Consider the following 17,196-nt stretch of genomic DNA (forward strand, 5'->3'; position numbering starts at 1 on the left):
AAACCGGAAGTCATTCTGGGTGTCTTCAGGTAGTGTGATCGAGTGAATGGGCTGAAATTGCATCTGTCCTGTGAAACTCCAGATTGGGAGCCGGCTTGTGCGCTGGGCTCCACAGTTCTGGACTAGGTGTGTCCACGCTGGCCTCTCTGCAGGTGGTTGCCCGTGTGCCCTGTTCCCTGATAGGTCGCCAGGGTGACCTTTGCTGGGGCTCGTCAGGGAAGGCGCCCAGGGAGGGCGGGATCTCTCCCCGGGGTTGATGGCACAAACAGCGGTAGGAGCCGGCGTGTGTCTGGAGGGGAAGGATAGACCTGCCGAGACAGATGGTTGGGTACAGAGAGGAACCTGAACCAGGGCTCTAACAGGAGAGCAGTGGCTCTGGAATCTGGTACCAGTGAGCTGCCGCGGACTGACGAGAGGACGTGCTAAACCTGAGCCTTAGAGAGGGCAGCTGGTGTCTCTGTGCCCTTGGTAGCAAATGGGCATTGCCGGGACCGGGACACAAAGTGCCTTTGTGGGAATTTGGAAGAGGCGCCAGCTCCCGTCCTGCGCAGCAGGGACTTGTGTGTCGGCAAGGGGAAGCTGAAGAAGTTGCCTCTGAGAGAACTGCTGGAAGCCAATGTCCCACCCCTGAGCGCAAGATGTGCCGACCAGAGGGCCGGCTGGATTTCAGCTCCTGCTGCCCCCTCGGCTGGGCGCCCCTGGCAGCACAGGCGGCAGAGTCCTTCACGGTGGCCCCATCACAAACTCCAGGCCTCGAATCCGAAAGCCAGGAAGGACATTTTTGCCTCTTGCAGTTTTGCCCAGAGTTCTTTAGGCTACACGCAGTCTTCCTGTCCCCAGAGAGCGTGTCTTCTTTATGGAGCGGCCTCCAGCCCAGGCCTCTGTCCATGCTTTCTCCCCGATGACACGTTTCCTCCTCCCTACCATTCTCCCGTGCCTGATACACAACCTTGTCCCGGGAGCCTGGCCACGGACAGGTGCCACCTGTTGCCTTTGGTGTGGACGCACTGCGTCCTTGATGGGTTTTGCATATAGTGTGTGTTCATTGTCTTCTCGTGAGCAGGGATAGGAACATCCTTATTTGTATTGTCAACAGCATCATGCTTTAATATAGAAACGCTTAGTGTGTGTAGGAACTTTGAAGATGTGTCTCATGTTGTAAGTAGTGTGATACCTTCCGTTAATTGCTAATCTTTAAAAACCATGCTGATTTTCTCAACCAGTGATTTTCACGTTAATGTCGGCATCATTCAACATTAACTGTGAGTGGCCTGGAGCACTGAGAGGATCGCAGTGGGCTGTGATTAACACACCCTCGTGTGGGGGCAGCACATGGCCTCTGTTACGTTCCCACGCGTGCCGTCCATGTTCAAACGTGTACACGTGGACTTCCACATTGCGCGGGTACAGGGCAAGACTCGGGCTGCCCCCTCCCTTTCCCTAGTTTAGGATAAGCTTCATCTTTGGGCAGCCTTCCTGTCTGAAGTCATGGAGTGTTAGGTTTCAGCGGCTCTTTGAGTGGTTGGTAGCAGATTGGGTAGGCCCAATTTTGAATAACTTCACAGATATCATCGGTATTGTCAGAAATGTGGCCTTCGTCATAGGTCCTTAAATGTGTTTCTTAAGAAATGACATTAGGTTGCATCTGGTCTAGAGCAGTATGCCGTCCTGGGCTCAGAAAGTGGAACCCGTCCTCGGGCCTAGTTATCAGCAGTCACACCCAGAGGGTGGGTGGGACACATTGTCAGGTTTGGGGGCGGGGGGGGGGGTGCAGAGCTAGAGCTGCAGAAATGTATTTTAAGTTTCCATGCCTTGTTTATCACTGAAGAAAACGGAAGAGTCTCTTTTTGTGTTTTTTCAAAACTTTCCTTGTTCGTAAAAATACTATTTGAGAAACAAGATTCCTAAGAAAAATTAAATGACTTATTTAACTTGATACTCTTTTACCAAAGATTTCTGATAACTAACTAAAACAAATGAACATTGCATTAATTTTTAGCCTACAGTTTTTTTTTGTTTATAACAGTCGTTTTTGTGGGGGGTATGTTTTAGGGCATCATTCAGAAGATAGTGGACAGTCACAAAGTAAAGCACGTGGCCTGCTATGGATTTCGTCTCAGTCACCTGCGGTCAGAGGAGGTTCACTGGCTCCATTTGGATATGGGTGTCTCCAATGTGAGGGAGAAGTATGAACTTGCACACCCACCAGAGGAGTGGAAGTAAGATTGCGTCCCTACTTTGGTGTGACTCACGCTTGATTTGTTTTGCATATTAAATCACACACGAGAGGGTGAATGTCTTTGCTTAATTTCCATACTGCTTGTAATCACGACTCCTGTCGAAATAAAACTGGCTGGTAATAATTAACCAGCGACCTCTCCTAGATCTCTGTTCAGTCTGTCTTTGTGGCACTATGGACTTTGGGCTCTGTGGGGACGGCCTGGGGCCGGTCACGCTTCTCCCGTCGGGTCTGTTTTGGGTCAGCCTCAGCTCTGAGAACTCCGCCCCCTGTTCTTTTCCTTTCCATCCTGTCCGCATCCTCTCGTGCAGCAGGACTTCGTGTGCACCTGATCACCTCACTGGGGGGCGGCAACGGCTTGCTCCACGGGGCCCGGTAACCCACAAGCTCCCCCAAAAAGAGTGGGTGCACGTTTGATGTTCGTGACTCGGACGGACCTGAGCGAAACGGACGTGATTCAAAGTGAATTAAAGAGTTCTCTGTGTTCTCTTCTAGTAATTTTTTCCACTGTTATGCAAAGCAGCTTGTTAGTAGGAAATTGTACATGTAATACACTTTATTTGAGAGAAGTATAACTTGCAAAGATGGGCTCCTTCCACAGGCGCCTTCATTTTGTGGATGCTGCTGTGGGAGTAAAGGCGGTTATGGATCGGGGGGTGGGGGAAGGGGGGGGTTCAGTGCCGGTCACTTTCAGTCCGACAACCTGAGTTGTTTGGAGGAGACGTTTTAAACGAAAAACAAATATGTTTAGGTTAATAATCTCTAGTCGAAAAAAATCTCATCCTAGCTACAGTTTACCAAAGAAATATCCTTGTGTTTTCAGGTTTTTCAAATAGACGGAACCGACCGAGCTAACAAGATAGCCCATGATAATGCAGTTTGGTGGGGTTACATCGATGGCTAGCAAAGATCTGACCTCCATTATTCAGCCAGTCAGTCCAATAAGTGTGTAAAAAAGCTACGAATACCTAAAAGTTAGTTACAAATCCCTGCAGGTATTTTTATCGAACATAATTCCGTTGCCTTCCTGCACCGACACGTCGGAGGCGTACTTCATCATCATGATGTCCCTAGTGCTCGATCAAATGTTGTGTCGAATGCAAGCATCTGAATTGACAAGCTCTGTTTCTGTTCTTTTAAGCCAGTTTACTTGGCCTAATTTCAAGTAAAGTTGAGTGGCACTACTCTGTTCCGTGGAGCCTGAACCCTCAAAGACTGGGCGAGGTAGAACTTCACCGAACGCAGTGAGTGCTCAACCTGATGCTGACAGGAGTGGCTGCCGCAGCCTGGCACCGGGCCCACGGTGTGCTCTTTACAGTCTGTACACTTGCAGTTCGTACAATGTTTATTTCTCATAGCTCTCCACAGACCTTAGGAGGTAAAGACAGGGGAGATAGGTAACAGACTGGATTTGAGTTCCACCTGCAGAGAGAGCTCCGGATACAGCTTTGACTTGAATTTAGCTGACTTCCCAGTGCAGGCTTTTATTTTATTTATTTATTTATTTAAAAAAAATTTTTTTTTTCAACGTTTATTTATTTTTGGGACAGAGAGAGACAGAGCATGAACGGGGGAGGGGCAGAGAGAGAGGGAGACACAGAATTGGAAACAGGCTCCAGGCTCTGAGCCATCAGCCCAGAGCCTGACGCGGGGCTCGAACTCACGGACCGCGAGATCGTGACCTGGCCGAAGTCGGACGCTTAACCGACTGCACCACCCAGGCGCCCCCCCAGTGCAGGCTTTTAAAGTGAACCCAGCCTTAACTGTAACCTTAACTCTGAGTGGTAGCGAGGCCACTAAGATCGGTGAAGGTGCGTGGACGGCGGGGGGAGGAGAGGAGACGAGGAGATGGGTTGGAGGCACAGGTGACCCCTGTGGGTGTTTCGGGAGGGCCAGGCTTCCTCCCGCCTGTTGGTGCTCACGTCAGAGGAGGCAGGACTTAGGGCGTCAGTGAGGAACAGGAGCCTAGTACGGAGAACCAAGTAGATTGAAAAAGAACCAAACTCGAGTTCTGGAAACCACTGGATGGTTAAAATAGCAAGTTAGATGTAGGTGAAACATTGGTCAACAGAAACACGGATCTGAGAAAATTTGCCCAAAAGATAGCACGGGGAGATGAGCAGGTAGAGAATATGAAAGGAAATGGCACGACATGAAAACTGAGGAGGCAGACTCATTTCTGACAGGGGCTCCAGGAGGAGATAAAAAGACTGAGGAGGAGGAAATACTCCCAAAGAGATTATGGCTGAGAATTTTCTGGAATTGGCAAATAACATGAGTCCTCAGAACCAGGATTAATGCAGAACCCCAAACACGGTTAAAAAAATAGATCTACACTTTGGTGGATTATAGTCAAGTCGTGTACAAAGGAAAAAAAAGAGATGATGCTAAAGCAACCAGGGACACATTCACAGTTCTCCACAGCAGTGATCTATGCAAAGTGGGGAGAAGAAGTCACCGGCATCCTGTATTTTTTGTCAGATTCAGTGACCATTCAAGAGCAGGATGACAGCGATGCTTTCCGCAGAGACTATACCAGCAAAGGAACCTCCTATAAATACACTCGGGAGAAAGGAAAATGGTCTCTGAAGGAGGGTTTCAGTTGGAAGAAGGAGTGCTAGAAAAAAAAATCGGGTAGATACAGATAAGCATTGGCTCTGAAAACCCATAAAGTGGTAAAAGCTGATTTTTTACATGAAAAAAGTAAAACCCAGATAGTCGAACCCAGTATGTCAGAAGAGAGGTGATCGGAATTAAGGCTCTGTCGGCCGGGTTTTAAAATTATATATAAAAATGTTAAAAATAAAATTGTATATTAGGGCAACCATAAAACATTAGAAGTAGATTGTATAACGTAACAGGTAGGTGGCTGAGTAGGTATTGAGAAACTCCATAATCGAAAGGAGGCAAGAAAAGGGGAGGAAGAAAGACAGGAAAGTAGGATGAAGGGAAATCACAGACTAGACTTCAGAAGGTCAAGTAGACTAGGAGTGAGTGGTCAGAATCTGTTAGGGTGTGATTACAAATACAGTCCAGCTCTCTGCTCTTTATGACACATCTAACACAGTGATATTCAAGACATTTTCATGTGACTTACAGAAAGAAACATTTTACCTTAAGATGCAGCACAAACACGTGTGTGTGTCTCAGAACCACATACATGTAGGTCTCCGTATGTGCTTCACAAAATCATACCCAACCTCACTAGTACGCCGAGGTCTCAGATTTTCATCCAGTGCCATTCTGTTCTCTTCAACCTCATTTAGATGGATGGATGGGTGGGTAGAAAAGAAAAGAAGAGAAGAGAAAAGAAAAGAATTTCCCTTCCTGCTAACTAGGTGGGGGAAGGGGGGCAAGGGGATTGGTATTGTTTTATTAATATCCTATGAAAAAAGTTTGAAGACAGAAAAGCATTAATAGGAATGTGGAGGGCAACTACATAATAATAAAAGGCTTGTTCTACAAGAATCAATACAGAAACAGATGGGCCCCTGAAGATACTTCTCAGAATGTATAAAGCAAAAACAGTCTGTCCTCTGCCCAGCATTTAAATTTTGGACTGCTCCAGTGACCTCTTTTCCTCTTCCTTCTCTCTGTAGACCTGCGTTTGGCATCAAATTCACACGTTAATAGGAGAGACACAGGGAACCCATAAACCGGTTATTGCCGTAGCCCAGGCAAAAATCCTAAAAGCAGGTGGCCTGGGGGAGTAGTGATGGAGTGAGAAGCGGTTGTAGGGCGATTTTTTTTTTAAGGTAGAGCTTACGGGGTTTGCTCAAGAGTCTTTAAAAACACAAGCATCCAGTGGAGTATGAAACTCACTCCTACAGAAGCTTCCAGTAGCACCTTGTCACACCTGGAGCCAACTCCAGAGTTCCCGATCATCTCTCAGCCCCATCTCCTCTCGCTCTCGTTCCCTTCATCCAGTCAAGCGGCCGCACGTTTCAGTGTCGTCTCTTCCTCGCTGCCTGGTCGGGGTCTCATTGGATCCTCTCTGCCGCCAGCTTCCTGGCCTGCTGAATAGCACCGGCCTCGGCCCACCTTTCCTTTGTCTTGGAGAACTTTCCACTCGCTCTGCCCCAGCCCCACGACTCCTTCTGGTTCTCGAATGAGACTTTGTGCTTCGTGTGACTCTGCTGAACGTGCTCCCCTGTCGTTTCCGTCACCGCGTGGGCCTCCCATCGTTCAGACCAGTGTCCACTGTCTGCTCTCGGCCTGTGTCTTCCCCGACCGTTCTGTCTTTAGGGCCTGCCCACCTGATGACCTTTCTCTCCCTCAGGGACTTTGTCTCACCCGCTGCTCTATTCCTAGTTTTTAGTTGGTCATGCCTGGTATATAGGAGGCACCTCAAACACTTTAAGTGAGAACGGAATTAGTGGTAGTGGAAATGTAAAATAAACCTACAGGCAAAGCACTTTGATGGGACAGTAAGTTGTCCTCATCTAGGGATGAACAGTTGTAGATTGTGTGAATAACCGTGTTTTCACAGGAACACACATTGCTTACCATGTGGTGGACATTGTGCTAAGCACCTGGCTTACTTTACCCAAGTTCGTTCTTCCTATGATAGTCTTTTCAGGTGGGTACTCACCTTTTGCCACGTTACTGGTGAGACAGCTGTGGTTCAGAGAGGCTGAAAAAACTTCCTTGAGATCATACGGCAGAGTAGGCAATTGAGTCCGTGTGCTCAGCTCTTTCTTCTCTGCTCCTGTTAAGGTATGTAAGCACCAGAGACAGAACATTTTTGATCACATTTCCCCCTTGCTAGCAGGGACCTGCTCTCAGTTCGTAGGTGGCTTTGTGAGGACAGCTGCACTCCTGGCTTTAGTTCTGAAAAGTACGATGTTCTTCGAATGAAAGTGCTAGGACTCCCCGGAATAATCGAGCGTCAGTTTCCATTCTCGGGAAGTTTTTGAACATGGATTTGTTTTCACGCTATCTGCCGTAGGATCTGTTCCTCCTGTTCAATAACCCTGAGACATAAGCTTGCTCACCCGGGTCCTGAGGTCTTTCAACACAAGCCAGCTTGTGGCACACTGTGTGGGTGTAGCTGTGCCAGGCAGGGGGACCTTCCAGTGGTGCCGTGGCTGGCCGCTGGGGACCGGAAGGGCTGGTTGGATAAGTGGCTGTCCTGGTGGGAAGAATAACCACAAAATAGATCCTGCCTCAAGCAATACACAGGGACCCACTGAAGATGGACCAGGTGAGAAAAAAGCTTAGTGAAAAATATGAAGGTACTGCTGGTCCTGGAGCAGGAAGATTTAATAACCCCAAAGACGTTCTCTGGAAAAGGAAAGAATCGCAAATTCAACGTCCTTGAGATGAAGAGCCTCTGTGTATTAGAAGGTGTATTTGTAAAAGTGCAGAAGCAAGTTGCAGCTGAGAGGAGAGATTTGTCACGCTTGTAATTTACAAAGGATGATGCTCTTCCGATTAGTATGAGAGTTGAGGCAACTCAGTCCACGGACAAGGGACATGAAGGCGTTGTCATAAAGGAGAAAACAAGTTTGGCCGGTAATCGGGGGGATGGCGATCAGGGGGGTGGGGACCTAGCCCACAAGATCCACACTGGTTGGCAGAAAGTGAGTTGTGGATAGCGTCAGTAGCGGGAGAGGTGGTGGCTTCAACAGGGTGTTTGCCTGTGCTGCTGGTGAGAGAAGGTAAACGGGTAAATCCATTTGGGCCGCAGCTGGAAGACGGGCAGCACACACTCTACAGGGCTGCGGTTCCCTTGCAGATTTTGTCCCTGAGAGACTCCAGGTTTCCGTGCTGGGCCGCAGACGTAGGATGTCACGCAGGTCAAAATGAATGAACTATAGGGACGTGTAGCCGTGTGGGTGAATCTTAGCCGTGTAGCCTCGTGTGGCAGAGTCGAGTCTCCCGTGACACTGTTGTGAGTGCACTAAGTGCCACTGAACTGTATGCGTTAAAAAGGTTAATTTTTTTGTAATGTGAATTTTACCTCAATTAAAAAAAAAAAATAAGTCCCAGAAAATGACGTAACAGCCTGATAAGCTTTTATAATGTGAAAAGAAAAGAAAACGCTAAAGGAATATCGTTGGGGATCTCATCGGTTGGGTCAGATAAAGGACCAGAGGACAATAGTGCAGAGCCTCCCCGAGAGGAGTGTCCTGCCCCCCTCCGCCCCGGTCTCCCGAAGGCCCCATCGGGACTCGTGCTGACCCATCGGGTTCTGAGGCAGGGCTCGAAAAGTCAGCCCCTTAGAAGACTCGGGTTCCTACCTGCCTTGCTTCCTGCCCAGTCTGTCCAGGAGGAAGCAGGAGCTGGCTCCCCTGTCCCTAGGAGGCCTGGAGGTCCCTGTCGCGGGAGGTCCCAGTGGAGCAGGTAGTATTTGTTAGGATCTGGAGTCCGCCAAAAAACGCTTCCGTGGCAATGTCGTACTAGCATATACTGCGGCAAACGGTGTCCTGCAGTTTTGAGAGATTTCAGCTTGAAAGTTTTGCTCCTAGATCATTCTAGTTAATCACATTTTGGTAACTAAACCTCGCTTATCTGGAGCCACCTATGTAGGGTGGCTGTTGGGCATCTGAGTGGGCTAAGCGGATATAAATAGCCTGTCAGGGCACCCGGGGGGGTGGGGAACGGCCCAATCCTTCTGATGTTGAATCCAAGTCTAAGAGACGGCCCTCTTGGCATTTGAGGAAGTATTTGGGGCTTTGTCAAGTGAGTGAGGAGGAACATTCTCGTCATTGTTAGTGAGCCGCGGTTGCTGCCCTCCTGCTTAGCAGCCTGCTTAGTGCTGCCCTGTTCACTGCTGCGCAAGCCCCTCACTCTGCGGGAGAGAGGAGAGGCGTCATTTTCCAAAGAAGACCAGTGAAAATGAATAATTATAGTTTAGGAAGCTTTAGATTGTATTTGGTAGTTTCCTATGTTGTCTTGAAATGACACCGCCCCTGCATACGCCTTCTTTTAAGAAGCCAGTCTTTCGTTGTAATCCTGCATTCAGCAAGAGTTCTTAGGAGGGTTTAAAGCAGAAAGACAGTAAGTAGAGGAGCACTCTGACAGGTTTGGAAGTGACACCTTTAAAACACGGATGCACTTCCAATTTGCTGCTCTGTTAATTAGACACTTACCGGATGCTTCTGCACCGAACGAACACGGGCAGCTGGAAGATAGTTTCCAGTGGGTCTGCGGCTGCCGGCTGACACTGGCCAGGCTGCTTGGAGAGAGGTTCTGGTGGGTTATCACCGTGGTTATGGAACAGTTAGTCTGCGCCTGTGGAATTTCTTTTATTCTCCATACGTATCCAAAGTTGCAAGAATAGTTAAGGCCTGTGTGCCTTCACCTAGCTTCCCTAAATGTTGGAACTTTCGTGAACATAGTACAGTAGTTGGCACTGAAGCCAGAAAGTAAACATTGATAGAGTCTTACTAACTAATCTACACATGTCACTCAAATTTCACGCTTGTCCCACATAACATCCCTTTTCTGGTCCAGGAACCACGTTGCTGTTCTGACTCCTCGAGTCTCCTCTAATCTGGGACAGTTCCTCAGTCTCTCTACGTCCTTCCTGACCCTGACACTTTTGAAGAATCCTGGCTGGTTATTTGTACCGTGTCCTTCAATTGAGGTTCATCTAGGGCTTTTTTCACGGTTATATTGAGGTTATGTGTTTTGGGCTAGAATTCTAAGCTTTTGTACCCGTCTCACTGCATCCTGTCAGCATGTGACTCCTTTTTACAGGTGCTTTTCACTGGGATCGTTTGGTTTAAGGTGGTGGCCAGGTTTCCCCACTGTAAAGTTGCTGTTTTTTCCTCTGAAATTAAGAAATACTCTTCTGGGGAGATAGATTGAGACTCTGCAGATACTGTTTCTCATTGTATTTTTACCCTGTATTCTCGATATCGTTGATGATTCTTTCTCACAGCTATTACTGCTATAATTTTTGTCTGAGGATGAATTTCTATTCCTGTCCTTCCTTTGAGAATTTTTTTAAGCATTGTTTTTAATGTTTATTTTTGAGAGAGAGAGAGAGAGAGCACAAGTGGAAGAGGGGAGGGAGAGAGGGAGACCCAGAATCCGAAGCAGGCTCCAGGCTCTGAGCTGCCTGCACAGAGCCCGACGTGGGGCTCAAACTTGTCAATTGCAAGATCATGACCTGAGCCAAAGTCAGATGCTCAACCGACTGAGCCACCCAGGTGCCCCTCCTTTGAGGATTTTTAAATTGGAAGTGTGTTGTAAGAAAGAGCTTACGATATCTGTGTTGTTTCTGGAAATTGTACTTTGTGTCACTACACACAGACAGGCTAACCTTTCTCAGTATCAAGCTTAACAGATTCTTTCTCCAAACACTTCCCACTCCTCCTCACCATTACTTGGTTAGCTTGTGGGTATCTTGGTGCTCATTGTTGGTGGTAAGACTGAGGGGAGCTTAGTGTCAGTGGCCTTCATAGGAAATTATTACTTAGGAGAAGCGGAAAAAAGATGATTTTATTTGGGGCATGTTATAATTAGCTGCTCTTCAGAAGACCGTGGAGTGGCATATAGCAGAATAATGGAGATGTGTCTCGGGATGCAGCCAGTCTCTTAAAATAGTGGCAGAAGGTTCGGGAAAGAGGTGAGTTTCACAGAAGAGATGGGAGTAGGGATGTCCGAACTCGTGGGCCAGTCGGCTGTGGGTGTTGGGCCCTGTGGTTTAAGGACAGAGGCGGAGTGAAGGGATGCCATTACATCAGGAGACCTTGGGCAGTCTCAGCAGGGCCGTGGGGCAGGTGTCTGGGCTATGCGTAGTCAGGGCCGTGGGGCAGGTGTGCTGGGCTGCACATAGGACCTCGGGCTAGGTGTGCTGGGCTGTGGGTCGTCAGCAGGGCCGTGGGGCAGGTGTGCTGGGCCTCGCATCGTCAGGGCCGTGGGGCGGGTGTGCTGGGTGGGCGCAGTAAAGCAGCGGTCAGAATCCGCTTGGCAACCTGATGAGCTTGCTGGCCTCCACAGAGTAAGAGCAGTGGGCGTCTCTCTGGTTTCGGAGCTGCCAGTGCCTTCTATCAGTTTCGTTCTGCCCTGGGGCATTCCTGCATGGACTGCTGTAGAGGGATCCCCCTCTGCTTCTTCATAGCCCTGGGACCTCGGCCCGTTACCCGAGTCCCTGAAACTCTTTCCCCACCGGTGAAAACAGAAGGCCCTTCCTTTTCAGCCAGAGTGCTGCACTCGCCTCCGGGCCTCCTGCTTCTTCCCCCGGGTCCCCTGGCCGGTCCTACACACTGTCGCCTGCCTGGTCAGAGAAATAGACGTCCTGTGACTCAACTGCTGTGCTCACAGTGCTCCGAGCCCCACAAGCACGCCGTGCAGGGTCCTCCGTGATCTGCCACCTCCCGGTCCTGCCCTTCTACTCACTGCTTGCGCCCAGCGGGCCCAGCTGCGTCTGCCTTCCCACACAGCCTCCAGCCTCAGGGCCTTCATGCACCCCCTTCCATCGTATTAGAACTCCTGTCCCAGCACGTGATTGCATGACTCCCTTCCTCCCTTCAGATCTTCATTAAGATGTCTCTGAATCTGAGTGTCCTTTGCTGGCCACCCTTTGCAAAATAATACTTTATCGCGTGTCATTCCCCTCACCGTGCCCATTCTTGTAGATACCTGTGTATTTGCTGTCTGAATTTGAGCATATATTGCATATAAACTTTCTGAGGGCTGGTGAGGACACCGAGGTGTGGGAGGGCCACGGCGGTCGGCGGTGGGCCACGGAGCCAGACGCCCAGCCCAGGCAGCCCCAGTGCAGAGCCCACACTCTCTCTGCTCCTCTCAGGGCTGGTGCTGACTGAAAGAAGCCTGTGGGTCAAATGCTTATCGCAATTTCTGTCAGATCCTGAGTGGCCCTTGTCCGTTGAGGCATTGTCAGCATCAGCATCGGGACGCTGGACGTTAACAGCATGAACGTGTAGCCAGGCTGCCCAGCGTCTGACCTGGGATCCGTTTCCTCTCTGTTAGAATGGGAGGCACTAACAGCAGAAGCCTCCAGTGTCCTGTTTGAGTCCAAGCGCACTGGCTCGGAGCCCGTTGCTTCCTCTCACGGAGCGTCACCTGCCTAGATCATGACACTTCTGTTCTCCGACTGTCGTGTGCATTAAGAGAAATAGCACATGTAAAGCACCTGCTAAGCCCTAAGTTAAAAATAAATGGAATCTATTGCGTTTCCACAAACAGTTGCCCCTTGTAGAATATCTGTAGTAAATGATTGACCTCTTTCCGAGAGTAGAAGTCAACGTGAACCTGATCGTTTGGCGATTGTGTATTTTAATAAGATGGACACTTAAAACTTTTAGCAGAACTTGTGTATGTGTATCATGCATTTTTTCCACCCTTAACTGAACCAAAAACATTGTATTTATTACTTTGTGTGTTTTCCTTGTGAGCCTGGTACATTTTTTAAAGATCGATTGCTAAAACTTTAGGGAAAAAAACCCAGATCTTTCTATAACCTTTGGGTAGGCAAATATCTTATAAACAAAACACTTAAAGAATTTACTAAAAAGGAAAAGAATAAACAGGGCTGCATAAAAATTATGAACTTTGTTCCTCAAAAGATAGCATTAAAATGAAAACATTTTAAAAATAATTTTTAGGTGCGCCTGGGTGGCGCAGTCGGTTAAGCGTTGACTCTTGATTTTGGCTCAGGTCATGATCTCACGGTTCCTGAGATCAGGTCCCACCCACGTTGGGCTCTGCACTGATGGCACGGATCCTGCTTGGGATTCTCTCTCTCTTTCTCTTTCTCTCTCTCTCCTTCCCTCACTCCCTCCCCCTCTCTCTTTGCCCGTCCCCTGCGTGCATGCTTTCTCAAAATAAATAAATAAATATTAAAAAGGTAATTTTTAAAAGATAACCGTCAGGAGAGTGAAAGGCAGCTGTGGAGTGGCAGAACATACTGGGCAGTCTAACAGTGGTCTCCCACTCCGAATACCTGAAGAATGCCCACAGGTCAGCTGGGGGTCAGGGAGGGGAGGCCCACAACCCTTTAGACAAAACAGATGTTTCACAAAAGGTCTCCAGAATGGCCCATCATCAGATGTGCCCCATCTCATCATCCATCGGGATGTGCCAGTCCGGTCCACACTGTACCTCCCTCCCGCAGTGTCCTGGACTAAAATGCAGGTACCAGGCAGAGGTGAGGGTGTGGGGAAACAGAGTGCCCCCTGCTGCTGGTAGGACGGTGTGGCTTCTTCAGCTCCCTGACGGGCAGCATCTGTGGATACAGATGTGTGTGTGTTGTGATCGAGGGACTCTGCTCCTGGTCCCCCCCACCCCCCTTCCCAGCAGAGGTGTGTCCGTATGTTCACCAGAAGACACGAGTGAGAGAGCATTCTGGTGAAGTTCGTTTGTTTCGACCATTCTTGAAGCTTGGCTTCCTGAGCGACTAAATCATTTTATGTTTAATTTTTTTTAATGTTTATTTATTATTGAGAGAGAGAGAGAGACAAAGCATGAATGGGGGGAGGGGCAGAGAGAGAGGGAGACACAGAATCCGAAGCAGGCTCCAGGCTCTGAGCTGTCGGCACAGAGCCCGACGTGGGGCTTGAACTCATGAACTGTGAGATCATGACCTGAGTCGAAGTCGGACACTTAACTGACTGAGCCACCCAGGTGCCCCATCATTTTATGTTTAGAGGAGGAAAAAAAAGAGTGTTTATAGCAGTTTCCTCATCATGGCCACAAAGTAGGAATAACTCTGATGGCCTTTCGTGGTGATATGGGCTGTCACATAGGGCAGCCGTGACTGACCTTCAGCTGCTAGCTGGGCTCCACATCGCAAGCATTTGCCGCGAGTGAGAAAAAACCAGACATAGAAGAATGCATTCTGTGTGAGTCCGTGCACATCAGGGCAGCCGTCGAGGGGAGGTGTGAGGGGGTGCTGCCCGGCCCAGTGGGGGACAGTGACTGCTGGCCCTGTGCCTTCTGGATGTCTTTCCTGTCCTGTCTCCTTGTGGGATCACTGAGCTTCAGACACAGACGTGCATGCATGTTCTTGTGCTGAAAGGTTTAAAACCGTATGCTTAAAAACTGTGATTGTTTTTTACCTTATTTTAAAAATAATACTTTGAGTAATTGGTTATGTCATACTCACAATGATACTGTAATTACAGACTACGAGTTGAGAAAATTACTTCTTTCTAATTGTTTTATTTTCTGAATTATTTTTTAGATATGAATTGAGAATTCGTTATTTGCCAAAAGGATTTCTAAACCAGTTTACTGAAGACAAGCCAACTCTGAATTTCTTCTATCAACAGGTATAGGAGGGTACTTTAACACACCTTTTTCTTTGTTTCTTTGAATCCTACGTACTGCATGGTTTTATCTTAGAATTAGATTAAACCTTATGTTCGGGAAAATAATAAACTTGGCATAGTATGGCAGTGAGAGTCTTTTAACCAGTGGGAAATTTTGAATTTTTGACACTTTGTGAATTCTTGTATGCTTAGGCAAGTCTTAAAAGAGACTTCTTTTATGTGGAGACTGTAAGTCCTAAGTGACTCAACCACTGGCTTGTCTTTGATTCAAGTATAATGGTCATGCCTGAATATCAACAGATTTGTCGGGTACAGAATTTATTGTCAGAGCCAGCTACATTGACATAATCTCAAAAACAACTTGCACAGTAAAGCCAGAATGGACTTTTTTTACATTGAGTAACTTGCTTTTTACCCCTTAAAATATTAGGCAATAAATACCTGTGGCATAAATGAACCAACGCAATTTTATGACCAAATACTTGTTAGTTTTAGTGATGAGCATGGGGGGAAAATGGTCTGAATAATATCCCAACATTTGCACACCATTTTGCAGGTAAATGCACTTGGTAATGTTTTGTTTTAATAAAAATATGTATTAAATGTCTGCTGTGGGTCAAGAACACAGATGAAATAAGTGAATTGCACATTAAATTCGATTGAAGGTGCAGTGGGTGAGGATCTCCTGTACACGGTACTTTGCGTTCAGTCCTCTACTGTTGGTGGTCACGGGCCACGTGGTCGTACACAGGAGGGTCTGCTAACCCAGTGGGTGGAGTCCAGGGGGTCTGGAAAGTGTCACCGAGTCCCCAGCTTTGTAGATGAGGAAGAGCTGTACTTTAGGAAACCTGGTGCATTTAAAGCTGAGCTCAGAAGTTCTGAGAAGTGGGTGAGGGAGATACAGCCCACATCATAAAAAGGGACGGTTCTAGGTTTCCTCCTGCAGAATAAAGGGAGCTATTTAAAGAATTTAAGTAGTGAGTGGCTTGACGAGAATTTTCGTTGTTAAATAAGATCACACTGATGTGATGGCAGCATCCGTCGTGCATTGGATGGGTCTTAAGGCTACAAGCAAGTTAGGAGGCTGTTCAGCCATTTGGGCAAGAAACGGGGGAGAGAAAGGTCTAACTGTGGGTGTAGGCAACTTTAGTGGATGGATTTGATAGGACCGGGAGGCTGATCCAAATGGAGCATGAAAGTAAAGAAGAAAGAGGTTGATTGTGTCTGTCCCGGTGCCTGGTGTCAGGAAAGAGGCAAGGTTCAGTTACATTCAGAAGTAAGGTGGTAGGACTGTAGGTTGATGTACTTCCCAATGTGAGAAAACTGGGTATTCCCCCTTCTCAGATCTAGGCTGTGAGAACAGGAGGCTGAGGTCGCTGTTTCTCGGTATTGGGTCTGTTTTCCTGTCTGTGGGGTGGAAGTGCCATTGGAAATGGCCAGTGAAATGCCAGTGGAAATGTGGGGTACCAGACTTGACGGGAGCCTGGGAAGGTTTACCACGATACAGAGATGCACGGGAAGAGGGCGTTTGCGTTTGGCGAAAAGGAAAGAGCAAAGCCCTCTTTCGATTCCGCCTGAGATTGCTGGAGGCCCGTTTGTACTGCAGAAATGATTTCTAGATTACAAACTGCTCCTTGTCTGTGTTTCCACAGCTCACCCTTAGCAATCTGGTGAGCTTTGAGTCGAAGTGAAGGAGGTGACAGGAGACCTTAGTTAACTGATAGGTTTGCATCGTGTGTTTCTCTGTTGTAGATGATATTTATCACTGTTGGCATAATTTCCTTGAAAAAACCCACCCCCTGAGGAAATCTGTGACTACTTCAGTGACACGGATTTCTGGAATTCATCAAACAGGCCTCATTAGCTCACGGCCACTACAGGCCGACCTCGCAGTTGGTGGCGTTCTTGTTCCTTCCACACTATTGCTAGGTGTCGTAGTTGTTCCCCGTAGGAGGCCTTGCTTGTATCTCTGATTAAAAGCACTTCACATGCTGGTGTGGCCCCAGTTTTCTCTTACTCATAGGACGTGTCTCGCAGCGGCCTGCATTGTTCGGTTGAACGGCCTTTATGAAAAAACCCCAGAAGTAGTGAGCGTGCACGCGGTAGTGGCCCACTGTGCGTTTAACGGCTCCGTGAGTCTCCGCGTGCTTACCTGTCTCACCTGCTCAAATACCGATGAAGTGAGGTGGGATTGTCTGCCACACAAGTGCCCAGTCGTGGTTTGAATTGCAGTCCACAGGCGGCACCAGACCTCTGAGCGCTTGGCATTTACCATTTACCTGTCACGACGCGAGTGGGGCTGCACGTTCCGGGATGGCGCGTGTCTCTCTTGCCTTCCTGTGTGCTCTCCACATGAGCTCCTGGCCCCTTCACCCCCCGCTCTGCTTTCTCCTGTTCCTACACTTTCTCTTCTTCAGCCTGCCCTCTTCTTAACCTTTTACACTCAGTTATACAGTTTTAGACAGTCCCGAAAATATTCTAAAGCATCACTTAAACTATCTCTACCCTAGTAATTACTTTCATTTCGCATATAATTTTGTAATATTCTCCCAAGTACCTGTATTTTAAGAGAAATACAAGTGTAGCTGTGATCCCACCCCTTCCCCGTGTCGATGGCTCATCCAAGCCGGTGTCTCAGGCCTAAGTGACAGGAAACAGAGGGAGGTAAAGGCGGCACTCAGACTACAGGGGAGGAGGACAGAGGGGCGGAGG

The 17,196-nt window shown here is 48.2% G+C and overlaps 1 protein-coding gene across 27 annotated transcripts in view; it reads left to right on the forward strand.

Moving 5' to 3' along the window:
- PTK2 (protein tyrosine kinase 2) overlaps positions 1-17,196 on the forward strand; it is a 256,802-nt gene that overhangs the window by 98,333 nt on the left and 141,273 nt on the right. For 26 of the 27 annotated variants that reach the window (XM_045453525.1, XM_045453544.1, XM_045453536.1 and 23 more), the window contains 2 exons: positions 2,053-2,219; positions 14,397-14,484. In XM_045453525.1, coding sequence (XP_045309481.1) covers positions 2,053-2,219; positions 14,397-14,484 — 255 coding nt within the window. The remainder of the gene's footprint in view (positions 1-2,052; positions 2,220-14,396; positions 14,485-17,196) is intronic. The other variant, XM_045453547.1, reaches the window with a different exon arrangement.

Source organism: Leopardus geoffroyi, chromosome C3, assembly GCF_018350155.1.
Source record: "Leopardus geoffroyi isolate Oge1 chromosome C3, O.geoffroyi_Oge1_pat1.0, whole genome shotgun sequence".
NCBI classification, from domain to species: Eukaryota; Metazoa; Chordata; class Mammalia; order Carnivora; family Felidae; genus Leopardus; species Leopardus geoffroyi.